The sequence below is a fragment of the Phoenix dactylifera genome, chromosome 9 (genome assembly GCF_051530095.1).
Source record: "Phoenix dactylifera cultivar Ajwa chromosome 9, Ajwa_hap1_PhDact_Kaust_v1.1, whole genome shotgun sequence".
NCBI lineage: Eukaryota > Viridiplantae > Streptophyta > Magnoliopsida > Arecales > Arecaceae > Phoenix > Phoenix dactylifera.
This window is the reverse complement of record NC_143198.1, coordinates 28674967-28702349: the sequence shown is the minus strand read 5'-3', so window position 1 is coordinate 28702349 and position 27383 is coordinate 28674967. Positions and strand designations below refer to the sequence as shown.

The 27383-nt window shown below is 39.1% G+C and overlaps 3 protein-coding genes across 4 annotated transcripts; all 3 read left to right on the top strand.

The window, feature by feature from the left end:
* Nucleotides 1-884: 884 nt before the first annotated feature.
* Nucleotides 885-8057, top strand: LOC103709521 (wax ester synthase/diacylglycerol acyltransferase 11-like). Of its 2 annotated transcripts, none has more exons than XM_008794931.5 (7): nucleotides 885-1303; nucleotides 4723-5304; nucleotides 5400-5466; nucleotides 5536-5639; nucleotides 5723-5935; nucleotides 7153-7290; nucleotides 7717-8057. In XM_008794931.5, the coding sequence occupies exons 1-7, from the start codon at nucleotides 1019-1021 to the stop codon at nucleotides 7861-7863; spliced, it is 1536 nt and encodes a 511-aa protein (XP_008793153.4). In that variant the 5' UTR covers nucleotides 885-1018; the 3' UTR covers nucleotides 7864-8057. The 2 variants fall into 2 exon arrangements, with proteins under 2 accessions (XP_008793153.4, XP_008793154.4); XM_008794932.5 differs by having other exon boundaries at nucleotides 887-1297.
* A 1279-nt stretch (nucleotides 8058-9336) lies between these two features.
* LOC103709542 (pathogenesis-related protein 1C-like) lies at nucleotides 9337-10359 on the top strand. The gene has a single exon (XM_039131641.3). The coding sequence runs from the start codon at nucleotides 9480-9482 to the stop codon at nucleotides 10227-10229; it is 750 nt and encodes a 249-aa protein (XP_038987569.3). The 5' UTR covers nucleotides 9337-9479; the 3' UTR covers nucleotides 10230-10359.
* Nucleotides 10360-18943: 8584 nt separating this feature from the next.
* On the top strand, nucleotides 18944-23481 carry LOC103709520 (cytochrome b561 and DOMON domain-containing protein At3g61750-like). Its single transcript, XM_008794930.6, has 4 exons — nucleotides 18944-19328; nucleotides 20403-20799; nucleotides 21804-22090; nucleotides 22992-23481. Exons 1-4 carry the CDS (start codon nucleotides 19179-19181, stop codon nucleotides 23253-23255), a joined length of 1098 nt encoding a protein of 365 aa, XP_008793152.3. The 5' UTR covers nucleotides 18944-19178; the 3' UTR covers nucleotides 23256-23481.
* The last annotated feature ends 3902 nt before the right edge of the window (nucleotides 23482-27383 follow it).

Genomic DNA, 27383 nt, shown 5'->3' with positions numbered 1-27383 from the left:
ATTCCTTTAAAATAAAAAAAACAAAAATAAAGGAATATTGAACCTAATTGTGAAAAAAGAGAGGTCTCCTCTGAGAAACAAGGGATAGGCTACTTGTGCATAAGCCCGGGAATTCATTAAAGAACAAACGAAGAAAATTAGGCCTCAACTATAATACTAACAGATATCAAAAAACAAAAGGTTGGTTGTTTGGACTAGAAAAAGAACCCTCTTTTCCTTAAAAAAAAAAAAATGCACCGTGACGTGTTATTTTTATGGCCAAATCCTCCAATCAGCCATATTGAGGAAATATTGTACTTTTCAGACTATGAATGTGTTTCAAAAGACAAATTGATTGGATTACTTTATTTGCTACCCAATATTTTGAAGAGATTCTCTGGAGTAGATATGCTTCTGTTTTTGTGTAGTTTTTTTTTATAAATTTAGTTGTTTTGCTCATATCAAATTAGCTTTAGCAGCCGATGTATCAAAAAAAAAATCTGAAATACTAACACAGTGAACTTGGCAGCAGCAACGGTAGGAGACGTGGCCGCATTCCACGCACACTCCCGACATCGATCGATTCCGTAATCCAGCGACAAATCTGCCCAAAGGAAGTCCAGCTGAAACTCCGTTCCACAGCCAACTCCCTGGTTCTCCGTGTACCGCTGCCGCCATGCGGAAGGAAAACAGCTAATTTCCAGCCAAATGGCACGAAATTATTGGTACAAGCTGCGATGCAAGTTGGTGTATACAGCCAATTATCTCATTTCACGTCGAAGTCGAGCTTGGTCGTTGCCATCCTAATGGGCCCCAACGAAAATTTCTTTTTTATTTTCTTTTTGATGCTGATGGGATTCCCAAACGGGGCAACTCTGGAACCTAGCTTTCTATAAATAACCTAGCTTTCTATGCCAATGGTCACCGGTTGCTCCGGCCCCCAAATAAGCCGCAGAGGGAAGTCAGAAACCGAGTTGCGCACCCCGTTGTCGGAGTCCCCCGATCTCCGGTTCCGGACTTCCTGAATCGGAAGTGGGAGATGGCTTCCAGAAGGAAGCCGCTGTCGATAAAGACGGGGAGAGAGAACTCTGGAAGTGGAGTAGGGGAAAAGGAGGGAGGTGAAGGGAACGGGGCGTGGAACGGCGAGATAACGGAAGAGGAGGAGCCGGTGAGCCCGGCGGGAAGGTTATTCCTCCAGCCCCGCTTTAACTGCCACATCGTGTCCGTTATCGGGTGCGGCAAACGGATGGACGTTGACGCCGTCAAGGCCGGCCTGGAGGCCTCACTCGCTCGGCACCCCCGCTTTTCCAGCATCCAGGTACCGGTCGGTGCCTAAAACTTCCTTCTTAGTTTTTTTTTTTTGTTCCTCTTATCAAACAAAAGGTTTTCCCCCTTTTTTTCTGCTTTGTTTTAAAAAATTGCTTTTTTCTGTGGCGATGGGTGACGGTGGAATCCCAGCAAACACACTATCGGCGTGCACGTTTCTTACCTTTTTTTGAAGCTTAATCTTTTAATAGTTTAGTTAATTTAAAGCATGTCATATTGCCTATTTGCCTTAAAAGAATGGATGTTTCTTGGTTGGAACCAGCTAATGGGTTCGCCTTTTTTAAGTAAATAGATGCATGGAACACTTCTCTAGAAATATGGTATTGTGGGTGGGGTCATACCTCCGAATATTTGTATCATAATAATAGAGATGCTGATGTACACTGGAGAAAGTAATACGAAAATTGGCTCGGAATCAATTTATTATTGCTTAATCAACCTTAATTAAGGGTTTAAGGGTGATAGTGTGGGAGGGAAGTTGTTCAAACCGATATAAATCAGCAGGTCCACCGAGATTTGGGCTAAAGATATGTGAGGTTGGCCATGCAATTTTTTTTTTTTTAGATTTTTTTTCATGATACCCTCTTAAAAATTTAAATTTGTATGAATATTTTCTTAAAATTTAGATTTATTTTTTATCCTTGTAAAACACTATTTTTTTTTATAAATACTCTTTTATAATAATTTTTTAACATCGTTAATAAAAACCATATTTATTTTAATTAAAAATAAAATAGAATTTTGAAATTATTTTTTTTGTCTACCTATCTATTAAGAATATTTTAGTTATTTTAATTTAAAATCATTAATTTTTTAACAGTGTTATATGATATGGTACATATACATAAATAAAAATAAAATATAAATACAATATCAAATTAAGTATTTTACGAGGATATTTATAAAAATATTAATTTTAAAAAAATATTTATACAAAATTTGGCATTTAAAAAGATATTTATAATAAAAAAATTTAACCTGAAGTATAATTTGCTCTGTTAGAAATAAACGTGGCGACAACAATTGTGAGCTATACTTGGGAGAAAGGGTGTTATTTTTGAGTGAAATTGAGCCGATCGAGTTTGGTACCATGGACAGAGGTTTTATAATTTATTCTTTGGTAGATCTTCAAAAAATTTAAAAGCCAATATAAAACAGATATTTTGATTGTCTAAGAGTTTTTCTAACAAATCCATGGATTTCAAACAAATACAAAAGTAAGGAAATATTTGATTATCTGAGAGTGGTTTCTAAAACAGATGTCTGTAAAATATGATTTTATAATATATATTTTATAAAAGATAAGGAAAAATATTTTTTATAAAATTTATTTTAGGTTTTTTAATTTATCAGTTTTATAACTGGGTTTTATGAGAAAGAACTAAATGGTTGTTTTTATAAGTTTTATTCATTTAAAATTTAATATAATTTTATTTTAGTATAATTAGTCAACTAAACGGCCTTGAAAAACAGAAAAAGGAAATTTGTACTAGAGGAAAAGGCCAAAAAACCCTGTTGTTGTAGCGTAAGAAATAGGGAAACCCACCCATCCACCCACCCACGGTTGTTGATCTCTAGAAGATGCAAGCCGGAGCTCTGAGGTGAGAGCCAAGAGACTAAAAGAGCACGTACCTTGCACTTCTCGAGCCATGTCATATGGGACCCACATATCTTAAAATTTTTGTCTCCTCATGTGGTTTCCTCCCGTTGTTTAGGACCAAAAGTCGTATGGGCACCGGAAACAATTATGAGACGGAAAAAAAAAAAGAAAAAAGATAGCGACTCTTCTTGCCGAGTTATAAGTTTCACAATTAAAAATATATTTTTTTATTTTTAAAATATATTTTTTTATCGATACATGCTACGATACATGCTAAATAAATTAATCATCTGGCAAGTCAATATATATCTCTAAATAAATTGATATATAGTTTCTAGAATATGTTATTTATTAGTATGCAGTACACAATCAGATGCTATACATTTAGCAAATTAAACAAAATTAAAATATTTTGTACTGTAATTCTGGTATTGATGACATCGTATTTCAAAAACTATGCATCGATTTATTTAGAGGTATGTATTGGTTTGCTAGATGACTAATTTGCTTAATGAGTATCACATGGCTATGTAGTGTATTGATAACAAGCATATTCCAAAAATTTTGTATCGATTTATCTGGAGATACGTATTAGATCGCATGCTGCATGTGTATCAAAGAGATTTGTAGTAATGTATTAGAAAGTAAATGAGTATGTATCATCTAGCTATGTAATGTGTCTTGGTAAATATGGTATTCTGAAAATTATGTATTATTTTGTTTGGAGATGTGTATTAGATTATTGAATTACCTGTTTACTGAGTATGTATCATTTGGTTGTGTACTGTATTCTGTAAACCAAATATCAATTTATCTAGAGGTATATATTAACTTGGTATATGGTTAATTTGTTTGGTGTGTGTCATCTAGCCATATAGTATATATCGATAAAAAATATATTCTAAAAATAAAGAAAAAAGAGAATGTAATAATTTTTTTTATAATCACGAGATTGACAATAAGAAAAATCTTTAATTTTATTTTTTATTTAAAATTAATATTAATAAAAATATAATAAAATAGAAAGTTCACAGTCATTTAAGTCGAGGCTTGAGATTGCAGAAGTCGGCAAGCCAAATTATCAAGTAGGTAGGTTTAGTGGATAGCTATTTAACGTGGGTAGTTATTTGTGTGTGGGGCCAGAGACGATGAGGAGCGCTAAAGGCTCAATGTTTGTGTGAGGAAAAGTGGTGGCGTAGACAAAGTGTCTCCCTGGAATAGATGCGATGCCCACTCCAAGAAGCAGGAATATTATGTGGTTCTCGTGCATTTTATAACATAAAAATGCTTACCTCCGGCTATAAACTTTTGTCTGTTTTTAAGAGTTTCATTATATGAGCCTTCACATTGAGATCGTATGAAATTTCAACATGCTTGCTTATGTAACTTTGCACATACCCTTGTGTTAGTTGATTATGATCTATAAATTAAGAGTCTAGGTGTGGTCACTTTTTTTTTGTCGTAAATTAAGTGCCTTCCACCATCCAACTTTGCTTCATTATCTCAATGTCAATGAATTAGATAGAGTGGAAAAATTTCCTCTCTTTCTTTTAGAAAAAAAAATAAAAACCAATACTACATAGTACAACCAAATGTTCCAATAAACATTAAACCTATAATTGTCTCTAAATATTATAGGAAAATTATATAAATAAATATGTAAGAGAGAGAGAGAGAGAGAGAGAGAGAGAGAGAGAGAGAGAGAGAGAGAGAGAGAGAGCTAAATTTAGCCATTCAGACTATAAATTAAAATTGCTTGATAACATGCATGAGAGCTACTAGATAAATAATGCTAATAAACACGGTAAGGTTGACAGGTCTCGGACGAGAAGAAGCTGAGATGGGTCCGGACCAAGGTGAACGTGGAAGACCACGTTATCGTCCCTGACCTGGACCCAGACGCCGCCTCCGTCAATCCGGACAAGGTGGTGGAGGACTACGTAGCCGCCCTCTCCGGCGCCCCCATGGACCACTCCCGGCCCCTCTGGGAGCTTCACATCCTCAACGTCGCCACCGCCGAGGCCGCAGCCGTCGCCGTTCTCCGCGTCCACCACTCTCTCGGCGACGGCATCTCCCTCATGTCCCTCCTCCTCGCCTGCACTCGCCAATGCTCCGAACCCGACCGCCTCCCCTCCATCCCTGATGCCCGCCGCTCCACCTCCGCCGCCGCCAACTCCCGGTCAGGCCTCCTCGCGCTCCTCCTCTGGATCTGGGCCGATTTGGTCCTTGCATGGCACACTCTCGTGGATGCGATCATCTTCGCCGCCACCCTCGCCTTCGTGAAGGACACCCGGACACCGCTGATGGGCATGGAAGGTGTCGAGTTCCATCCGAAACGGTTCGTGCATCGCACCGTGAGCCTCGACGACATCAAGGATATCAAGAAGGCCATGAATTGTGTAAGCCTACCTTTTTCTGTTGCTGAACTCGTCGAAAAAGTGTTAAACAACTGGCTGACATTCGGACAACGGATTCAAATTTTCCAAATTCTCAGACTGTAAATGATGTACTTGTGGGGATTACGTCGGCAGGACTCTCTCGATATCTTGATAGGAGATACGGTGAGATTAGAACTGTATAACTATATATAATTCTACCCTTTGTTCTGTTGCTAATTGGATGATGCTCAGGTGAGGGTGATGATATGAAGAAGAAGGAGAAGAAGGGATTGCCAGGGAACATCCGACTGAGAACAGCGCTGCTCGTTAACATTCGACGGACGCCAGGAATCCATGTGAGTGTTCTCTTTTCTCCTGCTTCGGATTCGGGTTATGTTAAGATCTTCTTGTTCATAATGAGTTTGTGGATTATAAGTAGGCTTTGGCTGAGATGATGGAGAAAGGAAAAGGTGGGGCCAAGTGGGGGAATAAGCTGGGTTACATGGTTCTCCGGTTTCCTATTGCCGTCTTCGAGGATCCTCTAGAGTATATTCGGAGGGGAAAGGCAATTGCAGAAAGGAAGAAGAACTCTTTGGAAGCAGTCTTCACGTATTGGAGTGCTTGGGTGATTGTTAAAATCTTTGGTATAAAGGTATAAGTCTTATAATATATCCGTCACTCAGTTTTTAGAGCATATACCAACAAAAAAAATCTTGTCTCATGAGCTTCCCCTTATCACATATTTTGTGTTTTTTATCAGTTTATTTAATATGTTATCTCTATGGAAAGGTAGCAAAAGGAACCAGTATTGATGCTCTGCTCATACCATAATTGATCAAGGAAAGATCTATGTGCTGCCTCTGTAAACAACTCCACCTGGATTAATTACACTGCACTAAACTCCACCCTTTTTCTTAATCATAATTTTACCTATAAGAACTTCACCATCATGGTTATTAGTGCATTAATTTCTTTATTTCTCAATATTCAAAGGATCAGCATACCAGAAAAATAAGGGAAAAAGAAAAGGTTTAAATGAACAACCATGGAATTCCTGTTTGTCTAGTCCTAGTCACTTGGTTTTGTCATGCTGGCAGATTCACAGTCTGAAATAGTTATTCCTATTCTCTTAACGAATGAGCTGGTGGTTTACCACCCTGTTATTCCAAGAGTTTTTCTTTGGTATCTTTTTTTTTGAAATAGAAAGTATTCTATAGACGTTCAAGAGTTTTCCATGGGTAGAGTATTTTTGTGCAAGAGTTCCTATTAGGTAGATAAATCTTTCTTAAAAAATGACTAATTTACTAGAAAGAGCCTTAAAGTTGACGAGACTTCCATGCTTTGCTCTATTAAGCTATAACTATGAGGTATATCAAGTCATCAACCGAATGAAAGGAAAAATCTAAACTGTTAGCTTCAAAAAAAGAGATGGCTTAAAGGGAAAAAAATGTGCTGAAACAAAACTCTTTTTTTTTAAGGAAAAAGAATTAGTTCTTATCATAATTGCTTCCATATAGTAGTATACCCTGATTACATAATTTAACTGCATATCCTAATGTTTAAATCATTGAAATCCAGACTTATTCTGTAATTGGGTCTAGTAAGTTGCTGCAGTCAGTATGCTTTGTTTATCAACCGTGTATGTATGTACGGGATGCTCTTTCAGATTTGTTAGGGAAGTGAGTTTAATTATGCTTTAAGCTCATGGTGATCTTCTCTCTTCCTTTCCTTCTTCATTCTGTATGTGTTTGCAACATAAACATAAGGTTTGTGCTCATATGTGCTTTTATGCCCCTTAATGTATAGTTTTCTCAAGTGTACGTAACATTTAAATACATCTAATGCCTGCTGTGTCTTTATGAATCACAGGCAGCAGCTGCCCTGTGTCACAGAATGGTTATTCACACGACACTATCGTTCTCAAATATCGTTGGTCCAGTAGAAAAGATTGGGTTTTATGGCCATCCAGTGGTCTACATTGCTCCCAGTGTTTATGGGCACCCTCATGTAAGTGACTCCACAATAGTCTTCAAAGTTAAGTTAGTTTATCTTTTATTTTATTTGCAAAAGCTTATTTAAGATGATAACTAGTGTGTGGTACTATTCTGCACCACAGTCTGTCCTCTTGCTGATTAATCGTATACATCCTAGTTATGCTCCTTAAGCCACCGAAATATCAGTAAATCATCAAAAAAGAGCAACTTCAAGTATTAGAGCAGTTGAAGAGGTGGCTACTCATTGCAATTGCACAGGAAATCTTGGTTTCCATTATCTCACTGTCATTTGATATAATCTTGTAATTTTTAGCAGGAATCTCTAACCTTTAGCATCTTATTTTTTATGGTACATTTTATTATGGTTTCTTAGACATAAAGGGCAGCCTCAACCACCCCCACTGTCATTTTTTGATTGCTTCAGTTGGAATTTTAACAGGCCCTCACTCTTCATTTCCAAAGTTACATGAACACAATGAAGATAGTTCTAGCAGTTGATGAGTTGTCAATACCAAATCCTAACCAGCTGTTGGATGACTTCGCTGAATCCCTCAGACTCATAAAGGATGCAATTGCAAGATCATAGAAGACAAAGTTAATCTTCTGAGATCAGTAGTCTTCAGATGGACGTACACCAACATGAGCAGGCCTGTAAAATTTTCACTCCGTTATTGGTTTTGTAATCAACCAATGGTCATGAATTTATAGAATCTTTACAATTATGCAGCAAAGGTACAAAATGAACTTACAAAAGATTTATTATGGTTTGATGCTTTTTTACTTTTTTTTTTGAGAAAAGATGACTTTTTACTTGTTCTATGTAATCTATGGTGAAAATTGTTGTCTAAAATCTTCTTTAAAAAAATGTTGGCTAAAAGGGTTGTTTAGTCAGACGTAATGCAAGTGATGAACTGGTGCTCACTGTTAAAATAAAGCTTGTACTTCAAATTTAGATGCATCATTCCTCTCAAAAATTTTAGAGTCATCATATAATGAGCCACAAAACAGTCCTTAATTGCAAGTGTTACATATGAAGATTAAGAAAATTGATGCAGACGTGGCATGTTTGTTTGGAATCCAGCCATCATCATGCAAAAATAAGAACTTGATTTGCTACCACCGTGGTCTTTGGTCCTCCCAAGTTCTGAAACGAAAGAGATACAGCTACTAAATCTTGCTCTGGCTTCCATCATCCTCCTACCTCGACCACGTAATGGAGAGATAATCTGATAAGAAAAAAAGAGGAAAAATCACCTTGGAAATCAGGGTTTGACACAGTCTAAAAATTTGAAACCAAATTCTCTGTTTTCTTTCAAGTTAGTCAAATCAAAATAAGGGTAATCGAAAAAGAAACCATAAAAAATATATATTTTTATTTTGAGAAAGAAACCATATATGAATCGATTTCTTAATTATATATTCAATGCATCATTCGAAAGATTTATTAATTCACAAACCAGCTATACATCAACCATATATCATACCGTCAAGCACAAAAAAAGCTTAATAACTTTCGATAGGCTTCCCATCCATTTATTAAAAAAAAAAAAAAAAAACTCGAACATCGTTTCATAAAAAAATAAAAAGGCCGGGCATATAGCGTGTCATCAACAGTCCATCTTGTACAAGATTGAAAATTACATATAAACTACGCCCGGTAATGCTAATTGATGAACGAAACATAAACACAAGCAAATTAATTAGTTTGTCGATCCACTAAAATCCTAGTAGGATTATGTTTTTTTCTTCATTTTGAGAGCAATGGTGGTGGTACAACACCCTCCAGGTTAATGCTTTCTTATTTATTAATAAGTTTTCTTATTGATTTGAAAATTTTATAACAGAGCGCATGAGTTACTCTTTTCCATTAATTCTTCTCAGATGCTCTATCTTGGTTCTTAAATATTTTTTTGGATCCCAATCCCAGTTTGCTTATTTTGCTGGAAGCAAATTAATATAAAATTTGACAAATCCTTCTTGCTGATTGTTAATTTGGTCATTTCCTTCAGCAATCCCCTCTTCCATGACTAAATTTCCAAGATTATATGTTAATCTGGCAAGTAAGTTCCCTTTAAGAACTCGTCTCAGCGCCCTATAAATGATCCTAGCCAGAGCCATATTTGGCGGCCTAAACCAATCCATGGGCGCCAACCTTCGATCCCTGTCCCTCTTCCAAACTTGGCATTCCTCCAGTTTCTATCTATGGCCGTGGTGATCCCACACACCGCAAACCAAGCTCGTATCCTGTTCCACCACCCGTTTATTTCAAATAAAACCTCCCTCCAACTCCGTCTCCTTCGCCAAGGAATGGCGGGTTCCACGCTCCCCCTCCTCCTCCTCCTCCTCCTCCCGGTTTCGTCCCCACAGCTCATTCCCCCCACCCCCCTCCGCCCTCCACCTGTCTCGACCCCAGAAACACGTCCACCTCTTACCTCCGCTCGCTCCTCGCCCGTCTCCAATGGCGGAGACACCGAACCCCCGACGAAGCCTCCAGGCCTCGTCTCCTTCACGGGCGGCAAAGGCAGCTACAAGATGATGGCCCACGAGTTCTTGAAAGCCCACAACGAGATCCGCAAGCTTGCCGGCGAGAAGCCATACGTATGGGACAAGAAGCTGGCTCGCTACGCCCGGCGGTGGGCCGAGCAGCGGCGAGAGCAGTGCGACACGACCCACTCCCATGGCCCCTACGGCGAGAACATGTTCTGGGGGACCGGGTGGGACTGGAAGGCCAAGGAAGCCGTCCAGAACTGGGCCAAGGAGCATCTCTACTACAACCGCACCGAGAGGTCGTGCTTGCCCGAGAGGATGTGCGGCCACTTCACGCAGATCGTCTGGAACAGCACGGCCAGGGTCGGCTGCGCCCGCGTCGAGTGCTACCACGGCGGCGTCATCATCAGCTGCAACTACGAGCCGCCGGGGAACTATGTGGGCGAGGATCCCTTCTCCTCCTGAGCTCCGAGCTTACAGGCGATCGCAAACAGACGACGTCGATGGGTATACAAAATCTTCCATCAGTCCTACCTGATGGCTCGTGCGAGTCGACCGCTTTCACATCTCTGGAAGAACGAAGAGAGTATATATCCATGAATGGATGATATGGTATTGTCTATCACTTTTAATTTTGTTTTAGTAGTTTGCATGGATGCTGCTAATGTGGATCCCTTATATATTAATGGAGTTCTTATTCTTTTAACTCCTTTTTTGTTGAACATATTTAATAGGATGTCAGTGTTGGGGTACTTGAATCATAACCTTTATATGCTGAGGAGATCGATCGGTTGGCTTTCACAGAAATGATTTGGTGTTATTTGCAAGGGATTGATTACACTGGTTAAATAATTCATTGAAGTACAATAATTTTAGTGCATGTATCTGGCTTCATATTGTGAATCGTGGAATCAAACGCAGGATCAGGTTGTGGATGCATGGTGGTTGTATGCGGCCATGATCTTTTATTGTTCTTTCAAGAAAAATATAAGCAAACGAGTAAATCTCATTCAAACCTGATGTAGTCTCAACTTTTTAGTTCTACAGGTTCCCTTAGAGGGAGTCAGATAAAGAATCTCATCAGTTGAATGATTTTTTTTCCTCCTTTTATTTTTGAAGGAAAATTTTCGAGCAATTCAATCAACATGAAATTATAGATTAGGCATGCAATTCTGCCATGTTGGTTCAGGTTCCACTTATACTAGATCTAACCAACAAATATCCCAGTTAGGAACTCCTATAAATCCTGTCATGCAACAACTAGGTTACTTGTAGCCCCATCTGCATTCACAGATAAAATTAGTTGATGCGATCGCATCATAATTTTCTTGTTCCCTGGAATTAACATGGTGCAAGCCCAAAAGTTCAGGAACCCCTATGATCCTTAACATAGCTTGGTCTCTTGTGAACTGCAAGTCCTTGTACACACATGGTTGCTGGAGTCATGATCAGTGGTTGTGATACATGGTTCGGCCGGAGGGGAGCACAGGAAGGGGAGGACAAGGCCATGCAAGAGCAAATGGGTAATGAAGGTCAGCTCTTTATTATGTCCAAGTGATTAGTGTGGTACAAGTATTCCTTCGTAATAATAGCATCATAAATTAGCTCAAGTGTTGAATGATGATCATGACAAGAATTATACAAGTTAAAGGTCCATGGTGATGGATCATGGCAGTGAGGTTCCTTATATCATCGATCGATTTCTTCCACATACCTCAATTTGAAGCAAATTTAGCATCAAATCCTGCATGCGTTACCACAATACTCCACTGTAATCATATAATGCTCGTTTTAATGGATCTTGGTCTGAAGACACTTTGAAAATTGCACTGGACTTCAACCAAGAAGAAATACACTGGCGGGATTGTTAGTAATGTTCCAGGTCGCCACAGTCCGGCAGGTGTATTAGTTATAAAATATGCACAAAGGAGCTAACCATTTTCTGTAATTTAGTTGTTTAGCCTCCTATTTCTCCCTAGAGGTAAGTCAAATGGTGCCTTCTATAACAGAGTTGTCGAGATCTGAGCTATTATTAAACAAGGCCATAAACACAGGGAACATGTTTGTTCCGGTTGTTAACCAGTCAAGTGGACTAAATAATGCCCATAGTGTTGGGGCCAAAACAGGGATATTGCAGAATAAACTAAGGCAAAACCAAAGCCAACTAGAAGCAATATTCATACAGGCAATATATCAAACACTTGAAGAGCAGAAAGAAAAACACACCAAATTTACGTGGAAAAACCCTCCAGTGTAGAGGGAAAAAACCACGGGGCAAATCCAATCAATCCACTATAATAAATATAGAGTTTACAATCCTCAAGTTTATGCCCAAAACTTGAGTTCACAACAAATTGGAAAAACTCCAATATCACCTCCCTAAGAGTAACAATGATCTCATCCAAACCACCATAGTATGATGAACTCAAGAATGTAATGAGATCCCTAGCAATGAATACTATAAACTCCCTATAGCATCCAATACAACTCTTAGATTGAAACCCAATTTGTTAAATCTCCATGTGAAAATCACATCCAGAAAAAAAAAAAAAGAACAAGAAAAAGAACCTGTTTCTTTTTCCGTAGGGCGTGCGCAAATCTTTGGATTTTTCTCTCGCGCCCTTCTCCTTTTTTTTTTCTTTTTCTCTGCCGTATGCTCCTTCCTTTCTCTGTTTTCTTTTCCGTGTTTCTCAGCCGCAAGCCCTTCAGTTTTTATGTTTGATGTGTCGCCAGCCTCAGGTTCACACGTCCCTTTATTTCATCACGCGGTCTCCCAAGCGGTCCTACAAAAAAAACAAGGATTAAGCCCTAATGGGCTATTGGGCCTCCTCAAGTGGGCTGGACCCACTTACAATCTCCCCCTCCAGCCCACAGAGGAAGGAGACTGTACTCTAACTTGCTAGTTAGAATCCATGCCGGCCAATCCGGCACAAAGTTTCAGCTTCTCTCTTGTCACAACTTTTGTCATCATGTCAGCTGGATTCTTGTCAGTGTGAATCTTCTGTAGTGATACTAACTGTTCTGCAACTATCTGACGTAGCCAATGATATCTCACATCTATGTGCTTCGTACGTGAATGATATGTGGCATTCTTGCTCAAATCTAATGCACTTTGACTGTCACAATGAACTACGTACTCATCTTGCTTCAAACTCAAATCTTGGAGAAACCGTCTCATCCAAAGCATCTCTTTCCCTGCTTCAGTAGCTGCAATATACTCAGCCTCAGTGGTAGATAAGGCAACACACTTCTGCAGTTTCGACTGCCAAGATACAGCTCCCCCTGCAAAAGTAAACAAATACCCTGAAGTAGATTTTCTTCCATCAAGATCACCTGCCATATCTGAATCTGTATAGCCCTCCAAAATTGGTTTTGAGCCCCCAAAAGTCAAGCACATCTTGGAGCTACCTCTCAAGTATCTGAAGATCCACTTCACTGCTTGCCAGTGATCTTTCCCAGGATTAACAAGGAACCTGCTAACAACTCCAACAGCATGAGCAATGTCTGGGCGTGTGCAAACCATGGCATACATCAAACTTCCAACTGCAGAGGAGTAAGGAACTACTGCCATGCTATCTTTCTCTTCCTTTGTAGAAGGACAAGTCTTCTTACTCAGTCTGAAGTGACTACCAAGAGGTGTACTGACTGGTTTAGCCTGCTTCATGTTAAACCTTTCAAGTACTCGCTCAATATACTTCTCCTGTGATAACCACAGCTTCTTAGCTTTTCTGTCACGAAAAATCTGCATACCCAAAATCTGTTGTGCTGCACCAAGATCTTTCATGTCAAAGTACTTGGACAACTCTACCTTCAAACTGCGAATCAACTGAACATCTTGTCCTACTATCAACATGTCATCTACATATAACAAGAGAATAATGAATTTACCATCAGAAAATTTTCTGACATACACACAATGATCTGCCTCTGTCTTGGTATAGCCATGACCCACCATGAATGAATCAAACTTCTTATACCATTGCCTTGGAGCCTGCTTTAACCCATACAGACTCTTCTTCAACCTGCAAACCATGTGCTCTTTTTCCTTTACTTCAAATCCTTCTGGCTGAACCATGTAGATCTCTTCCTCCAAATCACCATGGAGAAAAGCAGTCTTCACATCTAATTGCTCAAGTTCAAGATCTAAGCTAGCTGCCAAACCTAGAACAACTCGAATGGAACTCATCTTGACAACTGGAGAGAATATCTCATCAAAGTCAATACCTTTCTTCTGCTTGAAGCCTTTTACCACCAATCGAGCTTTGTACCTCACTAACTTTTCACCATCCATCTTTCGCTTGAACACCCATTTGTTTCCTAGAGCCCTTTTACCTTTAGGAAGCTCTACCAACTCATAAGTGTCATTCTTCTGTAGAGAACTCATCTCTTCTTGCATAGCCGTCACCCAGCTCTGCTTGTCCTTATGAGTCTGCACTTCTTGAAAGCTCTCTGGCTCCCCCTCCTCAGTAAGCAAAACAAACTCTGATTCAGGGTATCTAGTTGATGAACGACGCTCCCTGGTAGACCTCCTAACCCGAGGCTCTACCGCAGTAGGCTGCTCCCCCTGCTCAACACTCTCTGGCAGAGTAGACTGCTCCCTCTGCTCAAACAAATCGTCCTCATCAACAACTGGCCCATCACCTTGGTCTTCAACTTGCATCTCTTCTCTATCAGTGGCACTTTCTGGAGGCAAAGAGATCGATGTAAAGTTAGGAACACCTTCAACTGTTTGACTGGGCTTCTCTACTTTTTCAAAATCTGCCAAGGTTTGGTCTTCATGAAAAACCACATCTCTGCTTCTGATGATCTTCTTCTTCTCTAGATCCCATAGCCTGTAGCCAAATTCTGCATCTCCATAACCAACAAATATGTAAGGAATAGCCTTATCATCAAGCTTTGCTCGTTGTTCCTTAGGCACATGTGCAAATGCCTTGCACCCAAATACCTTCAAATGAGAGTAGGAAATATCCTTCCCTGTCCACACTTTTTCAGGAATATCAAAACCTAAAGGAACAGATGGAGACCGGTTGATTAAATAGCACGCAGTAAGTACAGCTTCACCCCAGAATGACTTAGGCAGTTTAGCCATCCTCAACATACATCTGACCTTTTCTATAATGGTGCGATTCATCCTCTCTGCAACACCATTATGCTGTGGGGTACCAGGAACTGTCTTCTCATGTCTAATACCATGCTCTGAACAGTAATTCTCAAACTCATTAGATGTGTACTCACCTCCATTATCTGTACGAAGACACTTCAATTGCTTCTCTGTTTCTCTCTCCACCAAGGCATGAAACTGCTTGAAGCACTGAAATACCTGGTCTTTTGTTCTTAAAACATAAACCCACACTTTTCGTGAAGCATCATCAATAAAGGTAATAAAATATTTACGACCACCTAAGGACTCTACTTCAATGGGACCACATACATCAGAATATACCAAATCCAATATATTGGGTTTTCTACTAGAGGCTTTTTGAAAAGAAATTCTATGATGCTTGCCAAGTAAACAATAATCACAGGGATTCAATGACATACCTGTATGGAAAGGAATGAGGGACTTCCTTCCCAAAATCTGCAATCCCTTCTCACTCATGTGAGCCAGCCGTCTGTGCCACAGATCTGGTAAAGCATCGTCTTCAGTCATATTCACTGTACCACCGCACAACTTTACTTGTGTTTTATAAAGTGTACAGCAAAGCTTTCCTCTAGCAAATACCATGGACCCCTTCGATAGTTTCCATCTCCTGTTGCCAAAATAATTATCATACCCAGCTATATCAAGAGCATTAGTAGAGATCAGATTCAGACGCATATCTGGAACATGTCGCACATCCTTGAGTGTAAAGGAGCATCCAACATTGGTAACAAAACAGATATCACCAATTCCCACAATATCAGCATAACTGTCATTTCCCATCTTCACCCTGCCAAATTTACCTGCTCTATAAGTAGTGAAGAGCTCTCTCCTTGGAGTGATATGACAGGAACATGCCGAGTCAATTACCCACTCCACATCAGGATCTGCAACATGACAACACTGGTCCTCTCCCACACAGAGAACTGCCACTGCTTCATCTGAAACACAAACAGTGGTGTCTTCATTGTTGGCCTTCTTCTGATTCTTTTCCTCTTTCAATTTCTTTTTCCAAGCCTTGCAGTGTTTCTTCATATGACCCTCTTTATTACAGTAGTAGCACTTGATTTTTCCTCTTGTACTAGACTGACTTCTAGAAGTACCGCGCCCCTTAAAATCTCTGCTCTTACCTCTTCCTCTGTTTTCTGTAACAAGAGCCTGTGCACTGTCCTTACCCATGTCTCTTCTTCTTGTTTCTTCATTAAACAAGCTATCTTTCACCAGAGTAAGTTGTAGCACCCCATCAGGAGCAGAGTTGCTAAGTGACACTACCAAAGTCTCCCAACTATCAGGCAATGAACTCAACAGTAATAATGCCTGCAACTCATCATCTAGCACTATCTTCATTGTGGTCAACTGATTCACCAAGTCTTGGAACTCACTCAAATGCTCAGCAACAGATTTTCCCTCTTTCAACTTCAAATTCACAAGCCTCCTAATTGCAAAGGCTTTGTTTTGGGCTGTCTTCCTCTCATAGAGACCCTCTAACTTCATCCAAAGACTGTAGGCATCTGTCTCTTGAGATACATGATGGAACACACTGAGATCAATCCACTGTCTGATATACCCAATAGCTTTCCTGTGCATCTTCTTCCAGTCACTATCACTAATGTCCTTTGGCTTAGCATTAGCACCTTCAATGGGCTCATGTAAATCCTTACAGTAAAGGATATCCTCCATCATAGGCTTCCAAATAGAATAATTAGAAGCACTAAGTTTCATCATAGTACCAGAAGAATTCTCCATCTACTTCCACAATATCTCCACACCCACACAACCTCAGCTCTGATACCACTTGTTGGGGCCAAAACAGGGATATTGCAGAATAAACTAAGGCAAAACCAAAGCCAACTAGAAGCAATATTCATACAGGCAATATATCAAACACTTGAAGAGCAGAAAGAAAAACACACCAAATTTACGTGGAAAAACCCTCCAGTGTAGAGGGAAAAAACCACGGGGCAAATCCAATCAATCCACTATAATAAATATAGAGTTTACAATCCTCAAGTTTATGCCCAAAACTTGAGTTCACAACAAATTGGGAAAACTCCAATATCACCTCCCTAAGAGTAACAATGATCTCATCCAAACCACCATAGTATGATGAACTCAAGAATGTAATGAGATCCCTAGCAATGAATACTATAAACTCCCTATAGCATCCAATACAACTCTTAGATTGAAACCCAATTTGTTAAATCTCCATGTGAAAATCACATCCAGAAAAAAAAAAAAAAAAAAAGAACAAGAAAAAGAACCTGTTTCTTTTTCCGTAGGGCGTGCGCAAATCTTTGGATTTTTCTCTCGCGCCTTCTCCTTTTTTTTTTCTTTTTCTCTGCCGTATGCTCCTTCCTTTCTCTGTTTTCTTTTCCGTGTTTCTCAGCCGCAAGCCCTTCAGTTTTTATGTTTGATGTGCCGCCAGCCTCAGGTTCACACGTCCCTTTATTTCATCACGCGGTCTCCCAAGCGGTCCTTAAAAAAAAACAAGGATTAAGCCCTAATGGGCTATTGGGCCTCCTCAAGTGGGCTGGACCCACTTACACATAGATTCATCTTAGAATGCAAGCAAGTGCTCTTATAACCATATTCTAATTTCTCCATCCTTAGGACAGCAGTTGATTATTAAGAGGACAAAGGCTTCAGTAACGCAAAATTTGCCCAGAAAAAATTTGCACACCGATAACAGTCTAACACTGCATTGCAGTGCCATCATCAATATAGGCATTTCAACTTTGTTGAAGTTTAGCCATTTGGCATAGTTGACTGAGACCTCAAATCTAAGCACTTGTCCTTGTAGAGTTCCAGTTCAAACCCTGGGTATTGTTTGAAAAAAAAAAAGGGAACTTTATTCAAGTTCAGGTTTATTTACATGGTAATTTTTCAATCCTTCTCGATCTTTTCTGGCTCTTTGTGTAATTTTTTTGGCTGTTAGTACAATCTTTTGGACTTTTTTGTGGGCTTTTGCTGGCTCTTAGTTAATATTCTCTTCCCTGATCCTTTGTTTCCCTTGTTAGTTACCTGTAATTTTTTCCAATCATAAAAGCATCATTAGTTTGGCAATAATGTCAGTGACACTTTATGATACATTTTTCTTAATGAACCTAACTGAAGTTGATAAAAGAGCTCCATAAAGAATCATAGAGTTGGGAGTTGGTGAAGGTCAATGCTGTCACAGATTCCTCAATTGTTGGAATCTCCAAATAAGATGATGATACATTATCACCAACATCCAAAGTCTCGGGTGGCAGTATCACGACCTACATACATGACAATTGTTAACAACCTATAGTTCCGTAATGAACCTTAGCGACCCGAACTAGGTACCGCTATCTTCTAAACCCTTTGTTCAGGTACCTCCTGACGACTCATACCGAATGGTTCAGTATCAACAATCCTTATAATGTTATAAGGGATTCCAAAACCATGTTGCAGACCTCCATGGCTCCATTATGTTGCAGATGCACATAAGGAGAATTCAAACATGGCTTTTTTTTTTAGCCATTATTTTACTATAATGGCTAACAAAATAGTATGAATAAAGATCTTATGTTTTGATTGTCGGACAAAAGGGAGCGAACGAAAAAAAGTTACTTTCGTATCGATATCTTTGTCAAATAATATTATTATTTCTGTTGAGAGAGTGATAATAATCGCAAATGGGCTAGGGTTATACACTCATTAATCTATCCATCTATTATTTTTAGATTGGACTTCAACATGATTTCAAAGTTCTCACTTTTTTAATTTGCGTGGAAGTGGTGATGATTCCAGAAGGAATTTTGGTGGTGATTATTTACTCAAATATCCATTCACCTACTAGTTTAGGTTATTGAGTTAGACTTTAATAATTTCATCTACTAGTTTAAGTTTTTGAGTTAGGCTTCAATAATTATATATAATGATAGCCACTGCGCTGTCGACCAATTTTAGCCAGCATCCTGGGGCCAACGGCACCAAATTTTGAAGTGATAATCTCACCCACTCTCTCGTCCCACCTCCGCCATCTTTTCTAGATGACAGCTTCCGATTATTTTTTAACTGCCGGATCTAAAGAGAAAGAAAGAAACCATGGCCTCCGGCCCCGCTCACCAACCACTACCCCACAGCACAACTCCTGTCACCACCCAAAGTATTAATCCTCTCATCCATCTTAAAATGCAAGCGACGGCAACCACCCACCCTCCTCCACCACCTTTCCCTCTTTGGATCATCTCAGCTTGTATCCCTTTCTTCCACCTTGGTCTCTATACTTCTCTGGGAGGTCGTTGGCCATGGGGCGTGGCTTCCTTTCCCTGATCCTCGCACTCGGGGCCGCCATAGGGGCTGCCCGTGCGCAGAGCTGTGAGGAAGATCTCCCTGCCGCTCTCACCAATTATTCCGGCCTCGCCTGCACGCCCGTCTGGAATAATTTTATCCTCAGGGTAATTATATCTCCATTCTATACATCTTTCATCTCTTGTATTTATCTATCGTGGATAAAATCCTAAATGTAGATAATGTGATGGATCTTTAGTTAGGATTTGGAACTTGGGCAGTCAACCCATTTTCGGATGCTTAGATCTGGTCACTTCTTGTGCTGATGACGTGGCATTTCTATGAATTTTCTGGTTCATGAAGTGGAATATGAAGATTTTTACTTGATATGGGTTGGAATTGGATGATACGGACTCATAGATTAATGCTAAGCAAACGGATCAGTGCTGTAAAGTTACATAGAGGGGAATTATTTGAATAAGAGAGGAGATGATGCAATTCAAGAAGTGTTGGAAAAATTCATCATATATTATGTGAAACTTGATGATCTGATGTTGGTTTGAATCTACAAGAACATCATATTCGAGGAAGAAAACCAAGAAATATTTAGTTACAGAGGATGCACACCTTTGAGGATCGAAAACCTAGGTATAGACTATATGAATTATGGAAGGACTGAAAAAAATGCATGACAGGCGCAACCCAAACATCTAATTGCTATAACGTTTGCAGAGTTTTATTAATATGGCCGAGGGTGCCAACTAGTGCAATTGGTGAAGTTATTGGGGGTTGGTAAGCCTAAGCAATTTCATCCGGGTTTCCTTTCAACCTAATTACAAAAGAAAAGAAAAAAAAGTAGCATGATCTAGCACCCCTTCCTTTTAGACTAAAGATGGATTTTAAATGAATATTTACTTGGACAGAGATGCATCATCCTTAAGGTGTATAGTGGATGAATGTTTAGAAAGGAAGGTGAAAGGTATTACTACAAAGTAGTGAGACAATTTGGATAAAATTTGCCGAGATCATTATTAGAATCGTCATCCGTGGACATTATGGAAAATGTCATGCATGAAAGCAATCGACGAGAACAAGGCATAATGCATCACAATGTGCATCATTTACTAGTTTTGTTTCTTTGATTATCAGAAAAGTTTCTTGAAACGTTTGTTGTCTGAACTATCTTTCATTGAAGTAGATACTAAATATTGTCCCTCGATTTCTTGAAACATTTGTTGCAGTACTCCAAGGACCAAGACAATGTTTTGCGCATTGTCCTATCTACTACATATGCCACTGGGTGGGTTGGGATGGGATTCTCGAAGGATGGAATGATGGTTGGCTCCAGTGCAATGGTGGGCTGGATGGGCAAGACTGGCATACCTCATATCAAACAATACTATTTAGGTGGAAAGTCTAGTTCAGAAGTCAAATTAAACCGGGGGCAGCTGCCGACTGCTGCTGTTCCACCTACAGTTGTTGTTGATCAGGCCAAAATCTACATAGCATTTCAATTGAAATTTTCAGCTCCAATTACTCAGCAGAAACTTCTGTTCGCTCTTGGGACTAAAATTCCAGTCAATAAGCGCTTAACAATACATGATGATAAGACATCTATTTCCTTTGACTTCGCATCAGGTTTTGTTCCTCTTGCCATTTTTCTCAGCCTTTCTCTGGCTGTGAGGTTATTAATGCTTGGATTAGCTATGAAATTATATTTATTATTTTGTCAACATGCAGCATGTTTTCTGCATAACTAGCTAGTAGCTACATGCTTAGAATGCAGATAGGCAAGTTTCTCAGAGGATCTGTAGAAAATCTGAGAATTTTAAGGTGTAATAAAGAGACTTAATGTTTTTTGGAAAATCCTTAATTCACAAAATATCCTTCATTTTTCCTATACTTGTTATCTACACTATAGTATTATTACAACATATTCTCTCATAGTTGCCTATCTGCCACCTGTGCGCAGCACTTGATATTTCTTGCCTTATAAACGGGGCACCTACTCCATATATAGCTGGTATTATATTTGCAGAATGTTGTACTACAATCACTATACATGTTTGTGATTTTGTGTTTTACAACTGTAGTTCATCCTATTTCCCTGAATTTTATACCAGAAATTTTCGTCTAGAATAGAAGATCCTCTTACCGAACCTACTTGGTAGTGCACTCATGTTTTATAAAGTTAGTCTGTTAGAAAATCAAAAGCAGCCCCTACTTCCAGTCTTTAGGAAAACCTTAAAATCTGTAATCTAACCCTTGATCATAAATATTATTATCTAAATCCAAACTATTGAAACCAATGTTCATCAGTGACCTCTTCCAGCAACAATTGAAGCCATCCAATCACCTGCATGTTGAGCTTAAAACCAAAGCAGCATATCCAACTCTCTTACTTGCATCACCTTATTGCTAGGTTGCATTTGATAATTAACCTGATATGATGAACATTTCTTCTCAAGTCCTTGTGTGCTGTAACTAGTAAAAGTAGAGATAATGCCATTGCATCGTTCGTGGAATCTTTGGACATTCTATGTTTTATGCCATTGCGTCTTAGTTCTGGATCAAACTTCCTTTAGTGTACCAGTCGGCTTATTCTTTTTCATTATAGAATTTACACTTCACTTTGTTTCCAGGTACTTCATCTGCTTCTTCCTCCTATCCATCCAATCTCAAAAGGACCCATGGAGCACTAGCTATATTTGGATGGGGTGTGCTCTTACCTATAGGAGCCATTGTTGCAAGATATTGCAAGCAATGGGATCCATTATGGTTTTACCTTCATGTGGTCATTCAACTTATTGGATTTGTTTTTGGTCTTGCGGCTGTGGTGGCTGGAGTCGCACTATATGACAAACTGCATGCAAATGTTACTGCACACAGGGGCCTTGGCATTTTTGTCCTTGTGCTGGGTATTCTTCAGGTCTGTGAGCTGATCTTTTACTTGTCTAAGAATATATCTGAATATCTTTTGATGTTTCTATTTTTTATGTTAAGGATAGCAGAAATCACAGTCTCAAATCCCCTTTCCCATGCGAGAACACTACTTCCATGTCTGTATGAGATAATGTAAATGTGCTTCATCTTCATCTAGGGAATGAGATTTTCCAAATTCCATTGATAGCTTGGCTCCACCTGGGGCACAAGAACATAATGTGATCTGTGGTGCTTATTTGAATCCTAAGAAGAAGAAATGGTTTCGGTCAAAAGAAAGTGAAATGTGGCTATTCAAGTTTATGTTGCCCATAAGAGCAACAGAGCTTTTAATCATTAGGAGAATATGAAATTGCATTCTCCAAGTTAATAAATTCTATGATTTAGCTAAATTCTACTTATTTTTTAAGAAAATATATATTGTTTAAAGCAAGCTTTAAGGTTTTCACAATTGTCCAGTTATCATCAATCCTATCTCTATCTAGAAGTTGTGGCCTCCAAAACATGTGATATAGACATCTAACTTTGTTATTTATGCGCTGCTTGCAATTGATATCCTTGGTTGCTAAATCCTCACCAGCAGATATTAATTTCCTTTTTTTCCCCCTCTTTTTCCTTTTGACAAGCATGTAGGAGTGCCACCATCCTGAGTCAAATTCAGAACCTCTCCAACTGAGAAAGGTGGCAACCGGCGAAATCTCATTGCCATAGACACTCTCATTTAGTTTTCAATTGCACGCATGCATGCATGCATCTGGCTGTTACTCCTCCTGAAGTATAATGAAAGCTGTTTTTTTTCCTCTGTAAATAATGATTGACTGAAAACAGAGTATACAAATTGTGCTGCACTTCCATTCATGCTTGTTCTGATTGTAATTCCCACCATACAGGTGATAGCATTTTTCCTACGACCTGATAAGGACTCCAAAATCCGCAAGTACTGGAACTGGTACCACCACTGGGCTGGAAGGCTTGCACTCTTTTTTGCAGCAGTTAACATCGCTCTTGGGATCAAAGTTGGAGGTGCGGGGAGTTCCTGGAAAATCGGTTATGGTTTCAATCTTGCCATCCTGCTGATTGCGTCTATCGTTCTGGAAGTCCTGCTTTGGACAAGATGGTCCAAGAGATCTGCCGCTTATCCAACAACATATTAGCTGCAACTTGTTTTGTAATCATTAAGATTAAGGTATGGTTTTAATAATTAGGTGTGATGTTGGTAAGTTTTCTTTGTTACATATCTTTCAACAACCATTTTGAGTTTACCAATCGCAGTCTATGTTGGTGCTCTAATCTGTTCCATCTTTTTCTCTTTTATTTTTTGTAAAAAAGTGATTTGTCTTGATTTGACATTCGATCAAAAGTTTCCTTCCTCCTTTTCCATTTGGTGGATTTCAGGATGGTTAGTTTATTAGATTTGTTCAAACAAAGGATAAAAGGTCATGAAAAGTTCTACCTGTGCAAGGATCCTAACGAGCTGCACTCGTTAGGGACACTGATGGATGCCGGGCCTTTCACTACTCTTCAGTTTTATTGGGCCAAGTGAGTCTTGATCAATTGGTGAAGTGGAATCCATGATCAAGGTCATTGGTGACCCCCCATATAACCTAACGTCCTTTTGTACCATACCAATGGACCATGCAACCTAACCCAGCAACTCTTGAAATCATACCTTCTCCATCACCTACCGGGGCCAATTACGGTCCTACAAGTTAAAAGATGCTGCTGTCGCATACATAGCAAAAGAGCAAACAACTAGTGCATGAACATTTGGAACTTACTTCGATAGTAAAAGCTGAAACTTAAAATAATTAAATATGTTTGAAGCCTTCAAAAAAAAAAAAAAATTCTTCTAAGGAAAGAAAGATGCAATCACTGAGTAGCTTAGAGCCATGTTTGCGACCGCTTCATGACAATATGAGATGACGCAAGTGGAGAGAGCGAGAAATGGACCCGATACAACCAACGGAGCTCGAGGAGGCTCTCATAATGGAGTGATGCGAGAGGGATGGGACGGCGGGGCCCGCTGCCGGGGTATTATTCATCAGGCCAACGTCCAAAGAAGGCGACAAAGCCATCTCCTCGCCGTGACCAACAAAAACCAAAAAAAAACAAAAGAAGCCATCACTTCGTCTCCACTACAGCTGGTGCCTCGCACCTATCACTGAAGCTGCGAAACGAGGCTTTTCCCTCGACCCAAAGCTACGTTAATCGTTGTGGTAGGGGTGGGGCCAAGCTCCCCTCACCTTCCGTCCTTCAAATGCTTCCAAGGGGAAAGCTAGAGGCCAAGGGCGGAGATGGCGACCGAGGCGGCCGAAGTTATTTACCGCGCTTCCGTTGGAATTTTGTGTGGAATTACTTGGGGATACTGCGGAGGCCAAGTTTTGAAACGGGGTAGTATAACTAATTCAAGGATAAGATGGAACTAACGTACGTAGGATAAGTCGCTTCTTCTAGAGTACAATTGATGTTGTAGTAATTATTTCTTACTTTAAACGACAAATGTGTCCTTCTGTTTGTCGCTATCTTCTGGAATAAAAATTGAAAATAATGTTGCTTAGGTGGTACTTCAGAAACTATTGATATCCGACTGTTGCTAGTTCAATCAAACCATCGGGATCAGTGGGTTCCGTTTTGCTGGGACAATTTTAAAAAACACATAACAACCTGTACCAATTAAAATTATTTTTTTATTAAAATAATTTGAAGAACTAAGTAACAATTTATTTTAGCAAATATTATTTTTATATTAGCATAATTTTACACCAATCTATAACTTTTGATATATGCCGAATAAGATGAGATAGAGAAATAAAATTAATTTTGTTTATCTTTTATTTTTATTTTTTTAAATATGTTAACACATGCCAGTTTTTTTTTTTTTTTTGGCTTGTTTGATATTTATCATGGGGATAAAATTAGGATAGATTTCTTATTCCATTCTCTATCTGATCTCTAAACGGAGCCTTAAGTACCTGAAAAATGTTTCCACAGAACATCTTCCAAGAGTAAAATTGTGATTTGGCACCAAATTGACACCTGAAACCATGTCGTACCATACCAAAAACTAGAACTTTTCTGGAAGGTTCTCGGAAGGACACGCAGCCAGCACTTAACCGAAGGTGCCGCGAACGCGGCTGCCGATGGAAGGCAAAAGGCCGGGGTCCCCTCGATGTGTTCGCAAAATGGTATAGATTTCCCGTGGTGCGGTGAGCCACGTGGTGCATTCATGTCGCCCCAGGTGTCGTTAAGGAGTGCGGCAAAAAGTGGCCTTGGCTTTTAGTTCCCACTGGCTTGTACTGGGGAACCTATAAGTGCTCATGGAGAAAAAAAAAGCCCAATAAGTGCAAACCTTTGCAGCACTGTTAGCTCAACTCAGTAAGTGCATGCCGAAACAAAAAAAAAAAAAAAACTGATGTGTTACTTTTTTTAACTAATTATCTTTTACCAATAAATATAGTTGCAGACAATTTGCCCATCACACCTAGATAGATTTATTCAGAGAAAGAGAGAGAGAGAGAGAGAGAGAGGGGAGGGTTATATCTTTTGTATGAAAGTAGAATTTACACAATAGCTACTTCGAAGTTTGTACAGATATGCACAGGTGCAATTCAATAATTGACATTGTAGACTATTGCAATTTTACTGTAGTAGGAGCTTTATAACATTGGATTCTATAACTAATGGTTAAAGGTATGGTATGATGGGTGAAAAATCTCTGTATTTGGGTATGCATTGATATTAGTGGGGGACAGACTCGCAACCATGTAGTAAAAGGTTTCTGGCGTGCGCAGAAACAAATGTGTCAGTGCTCTAGATTTAATAAGATATTTCAATATCATAAGAAGTTGCACACAAGTGGTGTTTAATCTCAGACCATTTCACTGAGCTAACTTGGGATCCATTAGCAGCTATTCTGACAGAGTAAACCCTTAATGAATTAATTAGCATCAATTTTATCCTACATGCTTCAATCGGAATCAAGAAAAAAGAGCATTGAGACCAGAAAGAGATTGCCACTTTGGTTGCATAGCATCACTACTCCAATTAGAGCAGTTGGGAACTTTGGTATGTAGCTAATGTAAGGGCTTCTAAAGTCGTCCCTTTCAGGCCATCAATTTCAGAACAGCTAATGCCTTCCAATTCTTATTCCAGTGGTTTGCCCAATTAGATTCCCACTTCATCTCCCTCCTTTCCTCCCACCTTTTCTTTTGCCAGCCCACCAAAGTTTCCCCTTTTTGTTTCTTTCGAGTCCGGCCACCTGTTGGACCCTACACATAATGTGACATAGTTGAGCTATTCTTCTAAGTAGTCATTAGCTAGAGCTTTGGAAAAGGTGGTTGGCTATTTTAATTCAATTGCCAATTAGTTAGTTCCTCATTTAGTATTTACCATAGCAAATTAAATAACCCGAGGTCATACATATGAAGGGTGTTGTCACCTTTGAGCATTATTTTTGTTAGATTCATAAGAATGGATGGAGCATATGAAGAGATTGGCCTCATCCTATCATGTCGGCAAGGGAATATGAATCATTTGGATGAATTGGAGGTGAAGATATGCCCCTCTCTTTATTTTTATTTTCTATGCTTTTTTTTTAGTACTGGTGTTGTTCAACTCTTAAAGTCTGTTTGGATGGTTGAATTGAAAATTCTATAAAATTTATATGTTAGACTAGACCAGCCCGCTCTAAAGGTACACTTAAAAAAAATTATATATCCAACCAAGCTTATAATTTTATGGTTTTGCTAATTATGCTGATTTAATCTATAAATTTTATAAAATTTTTAGCTCTTAATTTTTGAACTTTGCAAGCTCTTTTACAACGGCAGTTGAGTTCCATTTTTTTTCTTGGTTGCTTCTTATCCAAACCAATGATTGTTGGGCTTACTTTAGCTCCAGATGTTTTCATCACCACAGATTTGGTTATTACCTCATACCTTAGAACTATTTAAGGCCAAATTTAACTAAAATAAGGTAGTGACACTGCGTCCCGTTCTGAAGATCTACATTCTCAGACGGCCATGTATGATATAAAATTATGCTATTTGTCCCAACCATCAACATCAGTCTCTATCTTTATCTTCCATCACTTCTGTCTTCTCGCTCTTAATGACCTACTCTTTTCTCAAAGCCAATCAGGTGCCCATACGAGAATAAAATTAGGAAAGGTACATAAAAGAGGCTGATACGACAGTATTTATCAGCGGTAATCCTATAAAGAACTGCAATAGTTCAATAGTGAATTCAGAACTATTTGACATATTTATTCCTTTGGAGATTAA